General features: G+C 39.7%; 1 protein-coding gene and 1 long non-coding RNA gene across 11 annotated transcripts in view; one reads left to right on the top strand and one right to left on the bottom strand.

Moving 5' to 3' along the window:
* The window catches only part of LOC105480441 (uncharacterized), a 339,420-nt gene that overhangs the window by 158,131 nt on the left and 162,697 nt on the right, over window positions 1-18,592 (bottom strand). The gene's annotated exons all lie outside the window — the stretch shown is intronic.
* LOC105480391 (polycomb group ring finger 5) overlaps window positions 1-18,592 on the top strand; it is a 134,850-nt gene that overhangs the window by 52,331 nt on the left and 63,927 nt on the right. For 3 of the 10 annotated variants that reach the window (XM_071069507.1, XM_011739170.2, XM_024792585.2), the window contains exon 2: window positions 7,736-8,030. In XM_071069507.1, the coding sequence (XP_070925608.1) occupies window positions 7,919-8,030 (112 nt within the window). In that variant the 5' untranslated portion in view covers window positions 7,736-7,918. Of the gene's footprint in view, window positions 1-3,948; window positions 5,407-5,675; window positions 5,915-6,173; window positions 6,292-7,735; window positions 8,031-18,592 lie in introns of those variants that run through there. The other 7 variants (XM_011739232.2, XM_011739205.2, XM_011739181.3 and 4 more) reach the window with 6 other exon arrangements.

Here is an 18,592-nt window from a genome sequence, read left to right as displayed (position 1 = left end):
ATAAAAAGGATTAAATAATCAATAGTTACGGAAATATTGTAAAGGAAATGGTGATCTATGAATTTATAATCATGAAGTTCTAATTAACTTCCTCATCAGTACTTGTAATAAGCATCACCCTCCTAACATTTTTGGGAAGTGAAATATCATTGTAAGTTGTTCAAATCAGGAACAACAGTTCTTGACAGAACTTGCTTTTTAAAAGCATAAATGAATACATGTAATTACTTCTCTTCCTTGGATTTTTCTGCAGTTTTCTTAATTTAATAAATTAAAATGATGATATTGAAATGATCTGGTATCAAAGCCTCCTCTTTTATAATTCAGTAATATAGTTAGTGAACAGACCTCAGCCTTGATGACTTGTGTGAAAAGCACTTTGAAACTCCCTGTTCACAGATTCTTCTTAATATGCATATAATACTCATCCAAAAAGCTAGAAAGGGAGAATACCTGTCAGCAGCTTAAATTCCCTTGTTTAACATCATGGAAATAAAGACATACCTCCTTCTCCTTAGGAGGTTGTCAGGTCTGATCTAGTTCCCATAGCTGCACTATTAGTATTTTCAAATGTGCCCTCTTTTGCTGAGTTTGCTGTCTTTGAAAAGAGATGGGATGGGGAAGTCTCACCACCCAGCCCTTCAGGGCCTCTTCTCAGACCATAATCCAAGCTGCTGATGCTGGCCATGGTGAGGCTGGAGTTGACAGCTAACACACTTTTTTTCCTGGCCTTCTTATTTACCATCCATATGCCATGACCATTCATTTGTAACTGGCAGAGAAGGCATGTAGGACTAATTTCTTGTCCACCCATAGTGCTGCTGCTTTCAACTGGAGTTTTTGTCACTTGATCATGTTCCATTTAACACTTTATTAATAAATTTTGATATATTGCGCCATAATTGTTTCTTGTGGATAAATCTCTACTCCCTGGTGTGATTTTAATTAATAACCCAAGAAGGCAGGGATTATGTCTTAACACATTCTTTGTAAAGATCCCTTCAAGAAGAAACCCAATAAAGAATACATAGGATCAGTTCTTAGAATGTGTGCAATTATTCAGTTTTTCAATAAACATTTATTTGAACACTTGCTTTCTGCCATCCACTCTGCTAGGGATATGCATAGCCAAGCAGTGGATCCACTGGGCTTACACTGTAGTGGGAGATACAGATGAATAAATCAGATAATCTAAGAGTGTGATATTTGATTTGAGAGGATAAATGTGAGTCGTTTTGTATGAATATGGTCTGTGTGTATAGAGGAGGCTCTTTGGCAGCTTTGAGGTGCCTGGGAAGGTGACCTTTGAAATCAGCTGATACCTGAAACGATATATAAGGGTTGGTCAGACTTAGCAGAGGTGGGGAAGGGTGAGGGGATAAAGACAGGGTGTTCATTTGGAAGAAGACCTGTCTAGCTAACTAGAGAGTAAAGGGGTACATTATGGCTGGAGCACAGAGTTCAAGTAGGGGTGGGGACGCTGTAGAAGTGAAAGGGATCTGAAATGGCCTTATTAAGTGTTTGGGCATTATCCCATGAGGTTTTTTAAAGCCAGAGAACAGCATGATCAAATTTATATAGTTAGAAAGAGTCTTCTGGCTCTTCTGTGGAAGATGCTTTGGCAGAAAAGAGCTATAGGAAGACTACTTAAGAGTTCATTGAGTGATAGAGAGTAGAGATGATAGTGATCTGAACAGGGTGGCTAAATGGAGGGATTTAAGAGACATTTAGCATGGGATGTCCTTGAAAATTATTGGATTGTGGGAGAGGGGTGCAGTAAGAGAAAGACATGGTCAAGGGTGATTGGAAGTTCTCTTCAATTCTCTGTTCCCCCTACCATTCCTCCATCATTGATTTTAGGCAACCATAGATTTACAGTTATAATATTCATGGTCATAAAATAAATATATGTGGGCCTTATAGGACATTTATGTTCAATTATAATATTTTCTCTAATCTCTATAGGAAGACCTTTATATTATGGAGAGTAGTTTACATGTTAAAGGCTCTCTGTGTTAAAATATTAAATAGCATTCTTAGATATATAATTTGTAATAATGAAAATTTCACTTCACTTTTTTTTTTTTTTTTTTTTTTTTTTTTTTGAGACAGAGTCTCTCGCTCTGTCGCCCAGGCTAGAGTGCAGTGGCGTGATCTTGGCTCACTGCAAGTTCCGCCTCCTGGATTCACGCCATTCTCCTGCCTCAGCCTCCTGAGTAGCTGGGACTACAGGCACCCACCACCACGCCCGGCTAATTTTTTGTGTTTTTTGTAGAGACAGGGTTTCACCATGTTAGCCAGGATAGTCTTGATCTCCTGACCTTATGATCCACCCGCCTTGGCCTCCCAAAGTGCTGGGATTACAGGCATGAGCCACAGCACCTGACTGAAAAATTTGCCTTATTTAATATTTCAGGGAAATGTAAATATATAACCACATTTTTCAACCACATTATGTCACTAAAATTCAGTTCATTAATGATGTATTTATTAGGCAGGAAAGGAATGTGAACTTTTAGTATAGAACTGCCTACCCATCTATTGCCCAGCCATAAATGAAATAAAAATCTAGACATAAAATATAAAGTAATGAAAACATTTGTTAGATATACAGATAGCTCCAAGTAGTTCTAGGAGTTATTAAGAGCCATTTGTGGTTCTCTGGAAGAGTCTGGGCCAAAACTCAAATGCAACAATTACCACTTTGGGATTATGCTTCTTTGATAGGGAATCACCAGTGGCCACTTCACTCCTAAGTGCCATCTAGACAGTTATTTCCCTCCCTCTCCTCATCCATTCTTCTCTTTCTTTCTTCCTTTTTTAACAACAACAAAAAAATTTAATCTGTGGTTTTTTTGTTTTGTTTTTAAATATATTCTCGCTCTTGTCCCCCAGACTGGAGTGCAATGGCACCATCTCAGCTCACTGCAACCTCCACATCCCGGGTTCTAGTGATTCTCCTGCCTCAGCCTCCCTAGTAGCTGGGATTACAGCCACCTGCCACCAAGCCCAGCTAATTTTGATATTTTTAGTAGAGACAAGGTTTCACCATGTTGGCCAGGCTGGTCTTGAACTCCTGACCTCAGTTGATCTGCCCGTCTTGGCCTCCCAAAGTGCTGGTATTACAGGCATGAGCGACCGCGCCCGGCCCTAATCTGTTTCTTTCCAGACCTCCCTTAAGTTAGTTCTTGGACTTGAGAAGTACTCTCAAGAGATGTTAAAGAAAACTGAACCTGGCACCTTTATTTTGGTCTTGGCTCTACCAGGATCAGCTCTGTAATTATGAATTTGCCATGTCTCAGGATGTTAGTTTCTACATCTGTAAAATGAGAAAGCTGGAGTACATTATTGATAAGCGGACTCCCAGCTATGATTCCTTTATCCTGCCTTTTTTTTTTCCCCCTGGCCCTATATATCCAGTTGCTTCCAGGCCTTTGTTTACTTGAGGGTCCTCCTGGTACTTGAGATTTGTTATCAGAGCTACCCCCTCATGTTATAGCTTCCATCGTTTGTCCTCTGCCCCCACTGGCAGTACCAAGGGACTATACTAGGATAAGTAACTGGTAAGGAGCCCCAGGGGAAAAGGAGAGGCAGCACAGCAGCTGAAAGTCCCATGTTTTAATACTTAAAATCTGCATACACATCACACAGGAAAGTTGCCATTTCGCAACATTCCCTCTTACCATTACAATAATAATACTTTGTTATTATTATTATTATTTTGAGGCGGAGCCTTGTCTGTTGCCCAGGCTGGAGTGCAGTGGTGCTATCTCGGCTCACTGCAACCTCCGCCTCCTAGGTTCAAGCGATTCTCCTGCCTCTGCCTCCCAAGTAGCTGGGACTACAGGCACCTGCCACCATGCCCACCTAATTTTTGTATTTTTAGTAGAGATGGGGTTTCACCATATTGGCCAGTCTGGTCTCAAACTTCTGACCTCATGATCCGCCCACCTCAGCCTCTCAAAGTGCTGGGATTACAGGCATGAGCCACCATGCCAGGGCTATTATTATTATTTTTTTTAACCAGACAAATGTTTGAGTTTTTAAACTTGTTTTTATTTTGTGTATGTGTGCATTTTTTAAAATTGGGGTGGAAGAGATGGAATGGTTGCTGAAGAGGGCAGAGGCAAAGCCACATAACACTTTACTACAAACTATTGCTGCCTCTCCAGATACAAAGCACAGATTGTCTTACAAAGGTTGTAGTTCTCACTCATCCCAAGTCCATTCTGGCAACCCCACCTCCACATTCATCCTCAGGTACTGCTCTATCACATGTTTGTGACCCCTTCCTTCATTGCTAACATATGTCATCCTAAAACCAGTCTTCAAGCTCGTTTCCTTCAGGAATACTGATTAACTGCACTTGTGATTGGTCATCAATCACATTTAAGCCCCCTGGACTTCATTGTTATTCTTTTAAAATATATTTAAAATAGTTTCAGACACAAAATAGGAAAATAACAAGTCATTTTTATATATTGTGGTTATATACAGTAATATCCTCCAATACATATTTTAAACACACTAGAAATGGGGTGATTTTTCACATATTGTTCTATTTAGTCTCTGAAATGAAAGATATGAAGGGTAAAGAGTAATCCTACTGCCATGAAGTTATTTGACCTCACTTGTTTTCTCTTACTCATTGTGATTGCTGTGACTTATGAAGTTGATCCCAGCTTGGACATTGGCATATACGATTTTGCAAAATGATTCTTTAAAGGACTATAAGAATATGGTCATTTAAAGCTGTTTCAGAAAATGTATTGCTCCTACTGTGATATTAGAAATGGCAATTTTTAAACTTATGTCAAAGTTTGATTATAAAATGGATAGTTTCAAAAGCTGCCTTGGTCTACTGCTTGATGCATTTTAAACTTGAAATGGATCTTTGAACACCTGTATGACTGCTGGACTAGCGGTTGTTTGTTGGTTTGCCACTTAGAGTCATCTATCACTATATATAGTAAGAAGCTAACGCCTATCAGTTGGAGAAAAAGCAAATACTTTGCATTGACAATCTCCCCTACCCTCTATTATTGTCATTTTCTTAAGCCATCACTGCTCTGGCTTCTAAAATACACGTTTTTGAATGAAGGTTTTTGCGGTGAATGGTCTCTTGTAGGTCTCAAAGTCCACTAGAAAGAGTACTGGGCTTTTGTTTGTTTTGAACCTTGCAAACAGTAATGCTTCTTTACCACTCACCCTCCCCCCACCCTTACCCTCCACAACGTTCCCGTTTGCTTATAGTTGTCAACGACCATGATCTCTGGACGCACGCTACAGTAACAAGTTTGTTAGTGATTTTCAAATAAGGTGCAAATCAAGGGATGGCTTTGTCCCTACTTCGGCGCAGGTGGTACAGACTTGGGGAAGACGCAGCTCAGGAGACAAATTCTCAGGGTGAGTCAGTCTCATCACTGACCGTTGCTTTTAAACCCTCCAGGAAAAATATGCCAGTCATTGTTATGATGAAAACAACCGAAGGGGTGGATGGTGAGGATAAGAAGAACCGAGATAATATTTGGCCAGAGCTACGTGTAGCGCAGGAGCCAGGGCGGCAGCTGCACCTGCGAGGAGCGCAGGCAGCAGGCGCGGCCTCCGGGCGTGGTGGTGGGCGTGGCCGGGCGGTGGGGGCGTGGCCGGGCGGCGGGGCGGGCGGTGCCGCCGGTTGGAAGTGGGTGGAGTTGCCCTTGGAGGCGGCACCGGACCTGGGCCCCGAGGCCCGCCGCGCCCTATCGGGCCTGAGCCGAGTGGCCCCACAGAGCCGGCGCGCTCCCGCCTGCAGGGGGAGAGCGGACGGGGCGCGGGGACCGGCCAGGCCGCGGCGGGTGCTGTTTCTGTTTCACTTTCCTTCACTCTGAGGCCGGCGCGCTGGCGGGCGAGGAGCGGCGGCGGTGGTGGCCGCTGGGTAGGTACCGGGCGGGCTGAGGAGCTGCAGGGACGCCAGACTCCTCGCCCAAGTTTGCGCCTCAGGCGAGAGCGACACCTCCAGACACCTGCCCTGGCCGGCCCCGCCTGGAGCCGGGAGGGCCCTTCGGGTGCAGGGGGCGACCGGCCGGGGCGGGGGCTTCGGAGCCGTGCCTCGCTTGGCGGGGAGAGCGGCTGGCTGCGGACGCCGGCCCCGGGAAAGGCTGCTCGTTCTCCCCGGCCTGAGCAGCGCGCCTCTGGGGCCTGGGCCCGCGCACCTGCCGGGCGGGCGCGGCGGTTCTGGGACCGCACTGGGCTATGCCGCTGGGTCCTGCCGGAGAACGCGGAAAAGTTCCCCCTCACCCCCGCCCCGTCATTGTAAGTTCTTGCTTCCCTTAACTGTCTTGGTCACAGGGCTCTGTGCTTTAGGATCTTAGCACCACCCCAGGTCGGGACCGTGCATTTCCTCTTCCAAAGGACTCTCTCTTACTTTGGAGCTTCATGGCAAACCTGTGGAAAAGGCAAGGCAGTTAATCCCAACTTACAGAGGAGGAAGCTGAGACCCAGGCACAGATATGAAACGCTTTGCTGAAGGTCATACAGAGCTAAGGGCCAGAACCCTGATTCCCTGTCTTTTAATTATGCTTGCTTTCTGTTACACCCACGAATATGATTTCCCAAGAGAATAGGATGATTACACGCATTCCCTGCACATTCGCAGTGGCTATGTGTTGATGGAATGCCTTTTACCTTTCCGGTTGCTTTATACTTACCAATGAGTTAACAGCTAAGATGAGGGAAAGTTCCTGTTTATAGAATGCACTTAGGAAAATCAACACCTTTCATGTTGTGTTTTCTGAGAGGATACATATTTTACAGTTGAAAAAAAAAAAAACTGAGACAGGAAAGGAACATTACCCAGGTTATGTATCTACTAAATGTGACCAGTTTCTGTTGAAGAGTTTTTGGTCTAATAAAGACTGTAAAGAATGAATGTAACTATAAATCAAAATAAAAGGCAAATGTAACGGGAAAGAAGCATTAAAAACTAGGGAAAGATTGCGCTGAGGATAGCATTGGAGAAGGGCTTGAAGGGTAGGAAGCATGGAGACAGAGGAGAGAAAGGGCATGTTGGATAGAGTGCGTAGAACCTGCAGAGGAGACGGCGGGAGAGGAGTGATCCCTTCAGGTTGAAGAAAGTTGTTGAAGGGTATATTAAGGTTAACCTGTAGAAGGTCTTATGTGACAGAATGAGAAACGTTTTTCTGTTTGTAAAGAGAAGACGCTGACATTCGTTGATAAGAAGACCAAGTGTCACAGAATAAAATGTGTCTGGTAACAGAATATAAGATGGACTGCAGGTGGAGAGGTGATATACAAGTGGAGCAACTTGTATCAACTTGATTTGACTCGTAACTGGATGTAGGGTTCAAAATGGAAGTGGGGACTATTTTGAAAGGGAGGATAATGACTTCACTTTTTAATCTTCTAACTTGTATTGGCAGGGACTCCTAATAGAGCAGTCAAGCAGATAGTTAAAATGCATTAGCGAAGAGGTAAAGATACCAAACTGTAGTTAATAGCTTGGGGTGTCATTAGTATAGAGGTGATAGGTGAGGTTCCAGAACTGGATGAATTTGTCATTATTCTGAATTAAATTATAGCAAATTTGCAAGTTAATGATACAATGAAGGTTATGTTCTATTCACCTATTCACCCAATTGGGAACATGTAACACTTGCTGTTAATAGAATGACATTAATACATTATGAGGAGTTTGACGCCTTTTTCTCTCATCTTTTTGAAATGATTTTGGAAACAGACATGGGAAAGCAGAACCACCAAAAGGAGTGATGATCAACGATCTCCTGATAAATCTGGATGCTAATTCTCATGCCTCAGGACATCCTACTGGGAACGACGTACTAGCTCCTGGGATCAGACTTTCATCTACTTAGGACCCCTCTTTGCCCGAACTCATAAAGCCAGACTTCACTAGCCACGAATGGCTACCCAAAGGAAACACTTGGTGAAAGATTTTAATCCTTACATTACCTGCTATATCTGTAAAGGGTATCTGATCAAGCCAACAACAGTGACGGAATGCCTCCATACATGTAAGTGTTCGTTTAGGTTATTTTACGCGTCAAAGTTTATATGTACATTTATTCCTTTAAAATTGCCATGTTTTGTTTTTATCTATGTTGTAACTTTTAAGAAATGAGTATTCTAAGAATTATTTTAACTTTGAATTAATTTTCAGAATAGTTGTCATTGGGATGCCAGTGGCATGAAATTTTGCTTTTGTTGTTTGAATCTCAGTAGTTGACTTTTATCACATTGTAAAATATTCTAAAAATCATAAGCATATTATCAGTTATGGTTTTTTTAGGCGAACTATTTCAGGTTTTTTATTTTAAAAAAATTATACTCAAGGAATTAATCTCAGAGATTCTTTTAGGATATGCAGACTCTTAATTCGCTGGTTCTCAAAGTGTGATTCCTAGACTAGCAGCACTAGTGTCATCACAAGTTCTAGGAACTTGTTAGAAATGCAGATTATCAGGCCCTACCTTAGACTTAATGAACCAGAGACTCTGAGAGTGGGCCCAGTAATCTGTTTTAACAAGCCCTCCAGGTGATTCTGAAGCATGCTTAAGTTTGAGAATCACTGTTCTAGTAGTGTCTTACCTGTGGAGCTCCTAGCAGATTTCATTCTCAATTGTCCCATTGGAAGAGGAAGAGACATTTTTTACTGCCACTTATGCCAAGATTACACATACTCCTTGTGTTTCTGCCAGCATGATTTCATTTTTTATTTCAGTGAAAGTAATTCCAGTAAGTTTTAGTTTAATGCCTAGTATGTGCACCAAAATAGAGATATACTTGATTTCATCTTAGCTTTACAGTGACCTGGGAGCAGTTTGGAGTAGATGTAGGGGGAGAGAGCAGGTATAGAAATTATCTTCATTTTATGGATGTGGAAACTAACAGTTAAGTAACTTGTCTAGTCTCATAACTAATGAGTGGTGGACTTATAGTCAACTCCAGAACCCATGTTCTTTAATATACCATAGTACCTTTTTTTTTTTTTTTTTTGGTAAGCCTTTTTTTTCAGCTATTCTTGCTCTGCTGAACTGACATAATGTTATAGCAGTAGTTTTAAATGGATGCTAGATGGAATAATCTGGAAATGGTTGAAATGGCAAATTTTATGTTATATTTATTTTACCACAATAAAAAATAGAATCATCTGGGAAGCTATTTAAGCATACACATGCTCAGGACCCTGCCTGGGGAGATAAAGTGGGTCTTGTGGTAAGGTCTGGGCATGTATATTTTGGAAAAGCTCCCCAAGTGATGCTGATGTATACTCCTTTGGGGTATTACTGGCACATCTTATTCAATTAGCAGTTAACTATGTACTATCTTGTATTACTAATTTGCTGTTGCCCTGTATTGTTATTTAACTTGAACAGTTAATAATTAACTACCATTGAACAGACATTTATTGAGTACTTTCTGTGTGTCAGGCACTGTGCTGGGGCACAGAGGATACAGAAGGGCACAAGATAGTAAAAAAGTCTCTGCTCAAGAAGTATAATTCTAATAGGAAAACTAATTTTAAAAAATGCCATGTTAGTGATAAGTAGTATGAAAAGGAACAAAGCCCGATTGTAGATAGGAGACATGGAGTTATTTTATAGTGGGTCAGTCTCTTTGATATGATGACATTTGAACAGAAACCTGAAGGGAATGAAGGACTCTGTGGATATATGGGAAGAGCAGTCTGTGTAAAGGGAAAATCAAGTACAGAGGCCTTGAGATGGAAATACACTTGGCCAGGTCAAGGAACAGCAAATCAGTTAGACGCCTATTACTGTAGGAAAGCTAAAAGATTATGGGGCCTTCAACCAAGGCTATAAGATATGAAATGGAGGTGGAGAATGGTGGTTGTATTGTGGACATACTTTGAAGGAAGAAACAATTGGCTACCCTAGAGTGGGGACTTTATCTTCTACTTCCCTGTTTCCCATTGCACCAAGCGTGGAACCTGGAGCCAGTCCACAGTGTGTTTTGTTTTGCTTCTTTGAACATTTGTTCATTGTTTTTAATTTTTGGATTCATCCAGCAAAAACTGCCAACTCTGGATGATGAGAAGAAAGCACAAACTCTCCCATTTCTATCTATATACTGCAAATTTTATATATGTCCTTTGGAAGAAAATTTTCTTTGGGTCATAGTGAAACCCCAATTTAACTATAACTTTTTTAAAAAAAGGAAAACAAGCCGGGCGCGGTGGCTCACGCCTGTAATCCCAGCACTTTGGGAGGCCGAGGCGGGCGGATCACAAGGTCAGGAGATCGAGACCACGGTGAAACCCCGTCTCTACTAAAAATACAAAAAATTAGCCGGGCGCAGTTGTGGGCGCCTGTAGTCCCAGCTACTCGGGAGGCTGAGGCAGGAGAATGGCGTGAACCCGGGAGGCGGAGCTTGCAGTGAGCCAAGATCGCGCCACTGCACTCCAGCCTGGGCGACAGAGCGAGACTCCGTCTCAAAAAAAAAAAAAAAAAAAAAAAGGAAAACAAAAGATTATAGAAGTATAAACAATTAGCTTATAAGCAAAGGGTGTATATATATATATACACACACACATACACACACACACACACACACACACACACATATATATATATATATATTCTCAACAGCAATTTAAAGCCTAAAGGGGTAAATTAAATGACAGTTTAACTGCACATGTCATCCTGGCCTGAAAGATCTCTTGGTGGCCATCAAGCCCCTTTAGTAAGAGAGAATGAACATTGTAGAAATGTGATTTAAATACAATGGTAAGTCCCAAATGTGGCCTTTATCATCAACAGAGAACACAAAAAGTAGAGTAAATGATGGAGTCAGGTACTCCATTGCGTCTCTGAGGATTCCGGTAGCCCTAATCTTTATATACTGTCAGGTCCTTTGATTTCTATGTTGTTTGTATTTATATTGAAGCTTATAGGTGAAAACTATCCCACTTGCAAGGTATCCCTTGTTAGAAATATTTGTATACAAACAAATACAAATCTATATTTATACAAATATATCCCACTTGCAAATGGGATAGTTTTTGCCTATAAGCCTCAATATAAATACAAACAAATATTGATAACATAAATTGTACTGCAAAGCAGTATTCCTCAGCCTTTGGTTGGGTCTTTGATATGTGGTGATATCCTGGGTTTCAACTTTTCTACAAGGTTTTCTCATATATAATGGAGGATAGATACAGTTGTTCTGTGATTTGGGATGGGTATAAAATTAAATAACCAAATGGGAAAGGCAGAAAGTGAGAAATGTTAAGTGACGTTGTCGTACCGTATAATATTTTACATCTTGACTTAGGCAAATACAAAGAGTAACTTACTTATCTTATACAAAGTCTATGATATTATGATGCTATAAAGAATGAGTTAAGAATGAGTAAATGCTAGTTTTTATGGAGACTCAGAAAATATAAGGTGTTCTTACTATTCAAGTGTGAAATACATAAATAAAGCTTTATTATTGGTGTGCAAAACCAGACATAGAACCTGCCCTTCTGGACTCTCTGGTCAAGTGAAGAAAGAGTAATCAAGTTAAGAAATGTAAAAAACAAACAAACAAAGAAAACAAAAAGATGCTGTTAAGTGCAATGAGGAATGACAGGGGGTGATATAATAGCAGATGTGTATCAGGATACTGGAGCAGAATGATATGCAGAAGAAACTCGTGTTTTGTGAAATTCCTAAAGCTACAGATCATATACCATCTCAGACAGATAGTAACCCTTAAGTAGTGGTGCAGAGGACTACATATGGGCCGGAGGCAGGGATTATTAGTAGCTCCCTCTGCTTTGATAGGGGTAAATGAAGTTACTTCAATCTTCTTTCAGACGACTATGCAAGTGCATTTCAACTCTTTTCTCCATCTCAAACCAGATAGGTTGGTGCTTCCCCACTCTCTCAGAGAGAAATTCTGGAGCCAGCACTGCTGGGCTGCTCTGTAGATGTAGGTAGATGTAGAAAGAAGGGCCCGAAAAGTGAGCTCGTCAAAAGGAAATAGGAGGTAGAGATGGTGGGGCAGCCCAGGGTCCTGCCAGGAGATGCAAAAAATCATGTCATCATATCACATGATCACATTTGATCACAAGATCAAATCAGCATCATAAAAACCACATCTTTAGACTCTTTTCACCTACTAATACTTCTTCCCTTCAGTAGGCCAGGGACATTTGATAAATAGATAAAATTTTTAAATGAGTTAAAATATTCAAACACAAATGAGTTTTAGCTTTAAATGATCACTTAATACTAGATGAACTAAATCCACATTAACCATGGTTTACATGGCTGTGAGATAATTTTAATAGCCTAACAAACCAAAAGAAATAAACACATAATTTTTGCACAAATAATTATTTTGTTATTTAAACTAAGTAATTACATATCAGCACTTTGCTAGCCACTGGGGGTACAGTGGTAAATAAGATAAATGTGAAATATGTACACTATTGAGCAAACTTATATGCCAAGAAGAAACTTCTAACATATGTATTTAGATGTATTTTTTTTTTTCCTGTGTGAACTCATGTATCCTGAGACTTCAGCTACCTATGCTGAGGCCTCTCAAATCTATTTTTGGCTTACACTTTTCTTCTCAGCTGCAGAATCCTACTGGATGTCCACTTGGATGTCCTGAAGCCACCTGAAACTCAGCATATCTACGAATGATCAAATGGGATGCCAGCGCTCAGTTATCCAAGCAAGAAATATGCTACGTGCTTGACTCTACCCTCACAAAACTGGGCAAAGTCCTGCTGGTCTCTCTCCTTAATAGTTCTCAAATCTGTCCCTTTAGTTTCATCCCTCTGTTACTGTTCTCATTCAGGTTCTTATTACATCTCACCAAAGCCACTGCTGCACATTCTTAACTGTGTCCAAGTGGTAATAATTAAAAACAGCTTACTGTCTTTATCATTATCACTCTTAACCCACCCTAAAATTTCCTAAAGGTATCCTGTTGACCTCAGGATACATTAAAGCTACTTAGTGGTAACTGGTTTCTGCCTACCACTTCCTCCCCTACCACCTAACACTCACACATATAAATACTTGGTTCAACTGTTTGCTCTCCTTGAAATGAATGCCTCCTCTGTGCCCAGCTAGCAGTTACCCATCCTTTAAAACTCATCCCCTTTAAAACGTGCCCTACCACATGTAGATTTGGGTTAAGTGTCTCAATAAAATCTTAAATGAATAAATGCATGGCTAGTAAGTTATTTTATTGTGTATTTTTCCTTTCAAAGATTCAAATGCAGTGATAGGTAACCTGAAACGCATATAGGCAATGTTGGTTAGGAATCACAAATTTAGAAAAACTGTCTCCTAGGATCTGCGTAGGAATCTTTGGGGTCTTAGGGAGAGGGAGAGACTCTGGACTGGGGACTAGAAATTGATGGCCCTAGATTAAAGGATGTTCTGTCTCTTTCACCAGGTGACCCTGGTGAAAAGAGAAACTTTAAAGCTGCTTAGAGTGTATCTGCTGGGTGTGGTATAGGTTGTTGATTTAAAATGAAAGACTTTTTACTTTAAGGACAAAGAAGCTTTGTTCCAGCAGCTCAAATGTGACCAGTACAGTGTATTGGTTCTTAACCCTTTTGTGGTCAGAGGCCCCTCTAAGAATCTAGTGATTCTTTCCTCAGAAAAAAAAAAAAAAAGGATGTTTATAGACAGAATTCTGTGGTACAGAAAAGGAAAGCTTTCTTTCCTCTTTCTGCTCTTCAGAGATTATGACAGTAATCCCTAACCTAAGAATAAATTCTTTGCAAAAACACATTGTTATACTTATTTTTTAACTTCTACAAAGAAGGATTAATTGATAATATAGTTGATGTGATAAGAGACTCAGCAATTTTATGTGGTAATATGTAAGAAGGAATAACCATAAGATGACAGAATTTAAGTACTACCAACTATTTATTGTTTTTGAACAAATACAAATACACAAGTACTTAAGGTACAGAGAACTCATGATGCTCTGATATTCAATATTTTAAAATCTTGCACTACATACACATGCTACTCAAAGTGAAATCTCTGAATTAGCTGCATCCACCATCAGCGACATCACCTGGGAACTTATTAGATAGAAGCACAAATTTTTGGGCTTCACTATAGACTTACTGAGTCAGAATCTCCGGAGAGAAGGCCAGAAATCTTTAGTAACGAGCCCTGCAGGTGATTCTCTGGTACACTAAAGTTTAAGAAGCACTGCTCTGGACCAGACATTTATAATACTAGCATCCTTTAAGGTAGGCAGTTTGTACTTTTAATCATAGAGTTGTTAAAATAAATGCTAATAAAGGAATGAAATATTAGCTATTGTTTTATTGAATGTTTGTTATATGGAGCATCATGAGCTTTACATTTCATTGTTTTATTTTACCCAACCAAGAACCCTTCTAGTTAGGTGGTATTATTTAAGCATCAACAAATGTTCATTAACTTTTACATGTGCCAGTCATTATTCTAGCCACTGCAACACAGCAATAAATAGAACAGGCATAGTCTGTGCCCTCCTAGAACTTAATGTTCTAATAGGACAGACAGACAATAAGCAAGTAAAGTGGAATTTCAGGTGCTATGCATGAAAAATGCTATGAGTTAAAAACAGAAAGGTCTTTCTTGGGAGTGGCCATCTGAGCAGGAACTAAAATAATAGGATCAATCTATGAAAAGGTTTAAGGGAAGAATATTTCAGATTCTTATTCTGGAGGTAAGGCTGAGAAAGGTTAAGTAACAGCCAGTAAGTGCTAAAGCTGAGTTCTGAATCCTGGATATGTGACTCAGGTACATCTACATCATATATGTTATGACATTTTCCTAATTTTATTTTTCTTCTTTCTGCTTAGCTTTATTTTCTAAAATTTTTTTAAGCAACATGTTAATTTAAAATTCTAGTTAATATTTATAAAATAAACCTCTTCTGTGTTTTCCTGACTATGTAACTGTTATGTACCCAATACTGATCCGCATTTATTATTCTGAATGAATAGCCATTTTAATGAAAAAAAGATATAAATTGAATTTCCAATAATGTATTCTTAATAAGAATAAAAAACATATTTTGGAATAAAAAAGACTAAAATAGAAATTATATTTATACTCTCAGTAGGTACAAATATGATGTTTTAAGATATACTAGAAACGATGTCATTGGTATACTGATGTTACATATTTCAAACAGTATTTTGGCAGAAACTAGTCATTCATTCATGAAAGTGATTATAGTGTTCATTTTGATGACTTTTTAAAAATAAGAATAATTGTAGGTCTTAATCTCAGTGTCATCTATTATTAGTAGTAATGTTAAAGAAGAATTATGTGTATCGTTCTTTTAGCTTTTGAAACTATGAATTAGGTAGCAGGGAATGTTTAAATAGTCGAACAAAGCGTCAATAGTGGACGCTAAAGCACAAAACCAAAGGATAACAGAAGTAAAAAAGTAAAATCTTCTATATTGACTTATAAGAATATATCTTGGTCAGAATGAGTTGGGACTGATATCAGTGTCGGGTTGAGAAAAAGTATGTAACCTAAAATACAAAAATATTCATGGTTAGAAATCATCAGTATACAGGTATGTTTAAGAGTCTAGCACAAGGGTTCAATATAAGCATTATAGACAATTAGTCTAACTTCATAAAAAAGACAAAAGATAATTTTCATTTAGATATTCTGAAGACTTCACAACTACTGATGTTTTATATGTACTGGTTTTTACCAGTATTATATCAAAAATGTTAAAACCAGTGAGCAAAGCTATATTTTCTCAGAATATATATGTATTCGTATATACATATATGAATATATAATGTCAGAACCACTGACATTCAATTAATAGAAAATGATCAATGTTATATTTTAGTTTATATTGAACTAACTTATTTATTTATTTATTTAGAGACAAGGTCTCACTCTGTTGCCCAGGCTGGAGTGCAGTGGCAAAATCTCGGCTCACTGTAACCTCCCTACCCCGCTTCCATCCCCCAGAGGCTCAAGTGATCTTCCTACCTCAGCTTTCTGAGTAGCTGTGTTACAGGTGTGCACCACCATGCCCAGCTAGTTTTTTTGTATTTTTTTTTGTAGAGACAGGGTTTGGACATGTTGCCCAGGCTGGTCTTGAACTCCTGGGCTCAAGTAATCAATTTGCCTCAACCTCCCAAAGTGCTAGGATTATAGGTGTCAGCCACCGTGCCCAGCCTTTTTTATTTTAGAGACGGGATCTCACCATGTTGCCCAGGCTGGTCTCGAACTCCTGGACTCAAGCAATCCTCCCACCTCAGCCTCCCATAGTGTTGTAATTACAGGCACGAGCCACCAGTGCCTGGCCTAACTTACTTTAATTGTCAAAAAAATTACTAGTAAACTCAGTCTCCTCCCTTGCTTTAGTTGAAAATGTAAGCTGCTTTCTGACTTGACTGCAATAGTAACACGTGTAGGGTCTACAATTTTGGTTCCCTTTAGTACTCCTAACCATTGTGTTCTCATTTATATTATAAATCATTACAAAGCATTTTGTCTTCCAGATACAATTCTAGGCACTTGAGACTCATCAAGCAACCTTGTAGGCAATAAACAAATCATAGTGTGTATTATATTAGGTGATAAATACTGTAGAAAAGAGGAAAGTCAAGCTGAGTAAAGGAAATTGGCCAGTGAGGTGTTACAATTTCAAGTAAACTTGTGTTCAGGGTAGGCCTCATTAAGAGAGTGACTTCTGAACAAAGACCAGGTAAAGGAGTTAGCCAGATATATGAGGGGAGAGGTGTTTCTGGTAGAGGGAATAGCAAGATTAAAGACTCTAAAGCAGGAGTGTGACTGACTTGTTGAGAAATGACCTGAGTCCCATATGGCTGGACAGCAGTGAGTGAAGGAGTATTAGAGGTGATGGGGATGGGCATGGCCACAGGCACATGACACAGTTCTTGTAGAGCCATCTTAAGGATTTTGCTTTTACTCTGAGAGAAATGAAGATCCATTTCAGGCAGGATCATATAATAAGAATTATATGATCTGATTTATGTTTAAAAGAATCACTCAGACTAGTATGTTGAAAGCAGACCTGTTAGGAGGCCACTGCAGTAATCCAGGCAGGAGATGGTAATGGCTTGCATCAAGGTGGTCGTAAAAAGTGATCAGAATCTTAATAGGTTTTGAAGGTAAATTCATATTTGCTAATGAATTATATGTGGGTCATGAAAAGAAAAAGGAATGTAAGCTATAACATATTAAAATGGACATGTCCATTTGAGAGTTGGACTTATGACTCCTGGAAGGAGCAGCATATGGATCATTATTTAAACAATGAAAGTTTGAAGGGAGGACCAAGGACTGAGCCCTGGGGTACCACTGTGTCAACTACTTATCAGGAAGAAAAGGAGAAATGAGTGAGATAGGAGGACAATGGGAAGAGTGGGTCCTGGAAGGCAAAGTAAACACATAGTGTTGAGGAGGTGGGATCAACTGTGTTAAGTGGGTTAAGATGAGGTTGAGAATAGACCTCTAGATTTAGTAATGCATAGGTCATGGTGGTCTTTTCAAGTGCAGTTTCGATGGAGTGGTAGGAGCAAAAGTCTGGATAATGTCAGCAGATGGAAAATTTTTTATTTTCTGGTTTTGAATATTATACCATGAATACATAAGTATTTAATCTTAATAAAGTAAAGTGAAAAAAGAATGGGAAGAGATGAATTAAAGAGAATAAGTGCCAGTATCTCTAGGAGTTTTACTGCAAAAGAAAGCAAATAAATAGCTAATAGGGGAAGTAGGGTCAACAGAAGTGGTTTCATAGGGTTCTTTTTGAGCTGGGGAAATATGTTTAAATGTCATTAAGAATCTTCAGTAGATGGCAAAAGATGTAAGTGAAAGGGGACAATTACTGGATCAATGTTCTTAGGTCATGGTGACAGGATCTGGCATATAGGGTGGAGGATGGCTTCAGATAGGTACATGAAGTTCTGGAAACAGACAACAACACAAAGTATAGATGCTAGTAGGTGAATAGGTGTGGTGGTAAAAGTTATGTTTGTTTCATTATTTTATTTCCTCTTGTTTTCAGTAAAGTAGAAAGTGAGGTCCTCAGTGGAGAGTGAGGATGGAGGAGGATATATTGAGGGGTTTGAAGAGAGAGGAGAAGGTATGAAATACTGGCAAGAAGCGTAATGGACTTGGGGCATTGAGTATGACAGCCTGGCAGATGAAGGATTCACTTGAGGTTCATGGTCATGAATGTAAGGTGAGAGACCAGTCAGCATGGTTGCATGCTTTTCTTCCACAAAGTTCCACTGTAGTCTTGTAGAGGCAGAGTATATAGAGAGTTAGATAGAGTTAGCCAGGATTAGAGTTTAGTTAAGCAAGTATGACCAAAGAAGAGAGGGGAAGGGGAGTCGAAGTACAAAAGAGTGATGCTATCAAGGGTATGTGTGAGGAATTGATTATTTTGATTGATCATGAAATTTATATTGGTAAGAAGGGGAATGAGGCCATCGCAGCACTCACTGAACTACCAGCCTCTATGACCTTGGGGGTCCCACATGACTCTACAAGTCAACCTACAGAAGTAGGGTAACCTTTTCTACCTT

Source organism: Macaca nemestrina, chromosome 9 (assembly GCF_043159975.1).
Source record: "Macaca nemestrina isolate mMacNem1 chromosome 9, mMacNem.hap1, whole genome shotgun sequence".
Lineage (NCBI taxonomy): Eukaryota > Metazoa > Chordata > Mammalia > Primates > Cercopithecidae > Macaca > Macaca nemestrina.
Note: the sequence above shows the minus strand (reverse complement) of the source record. Positions and strands in the feature narration are given on the sequence as shown.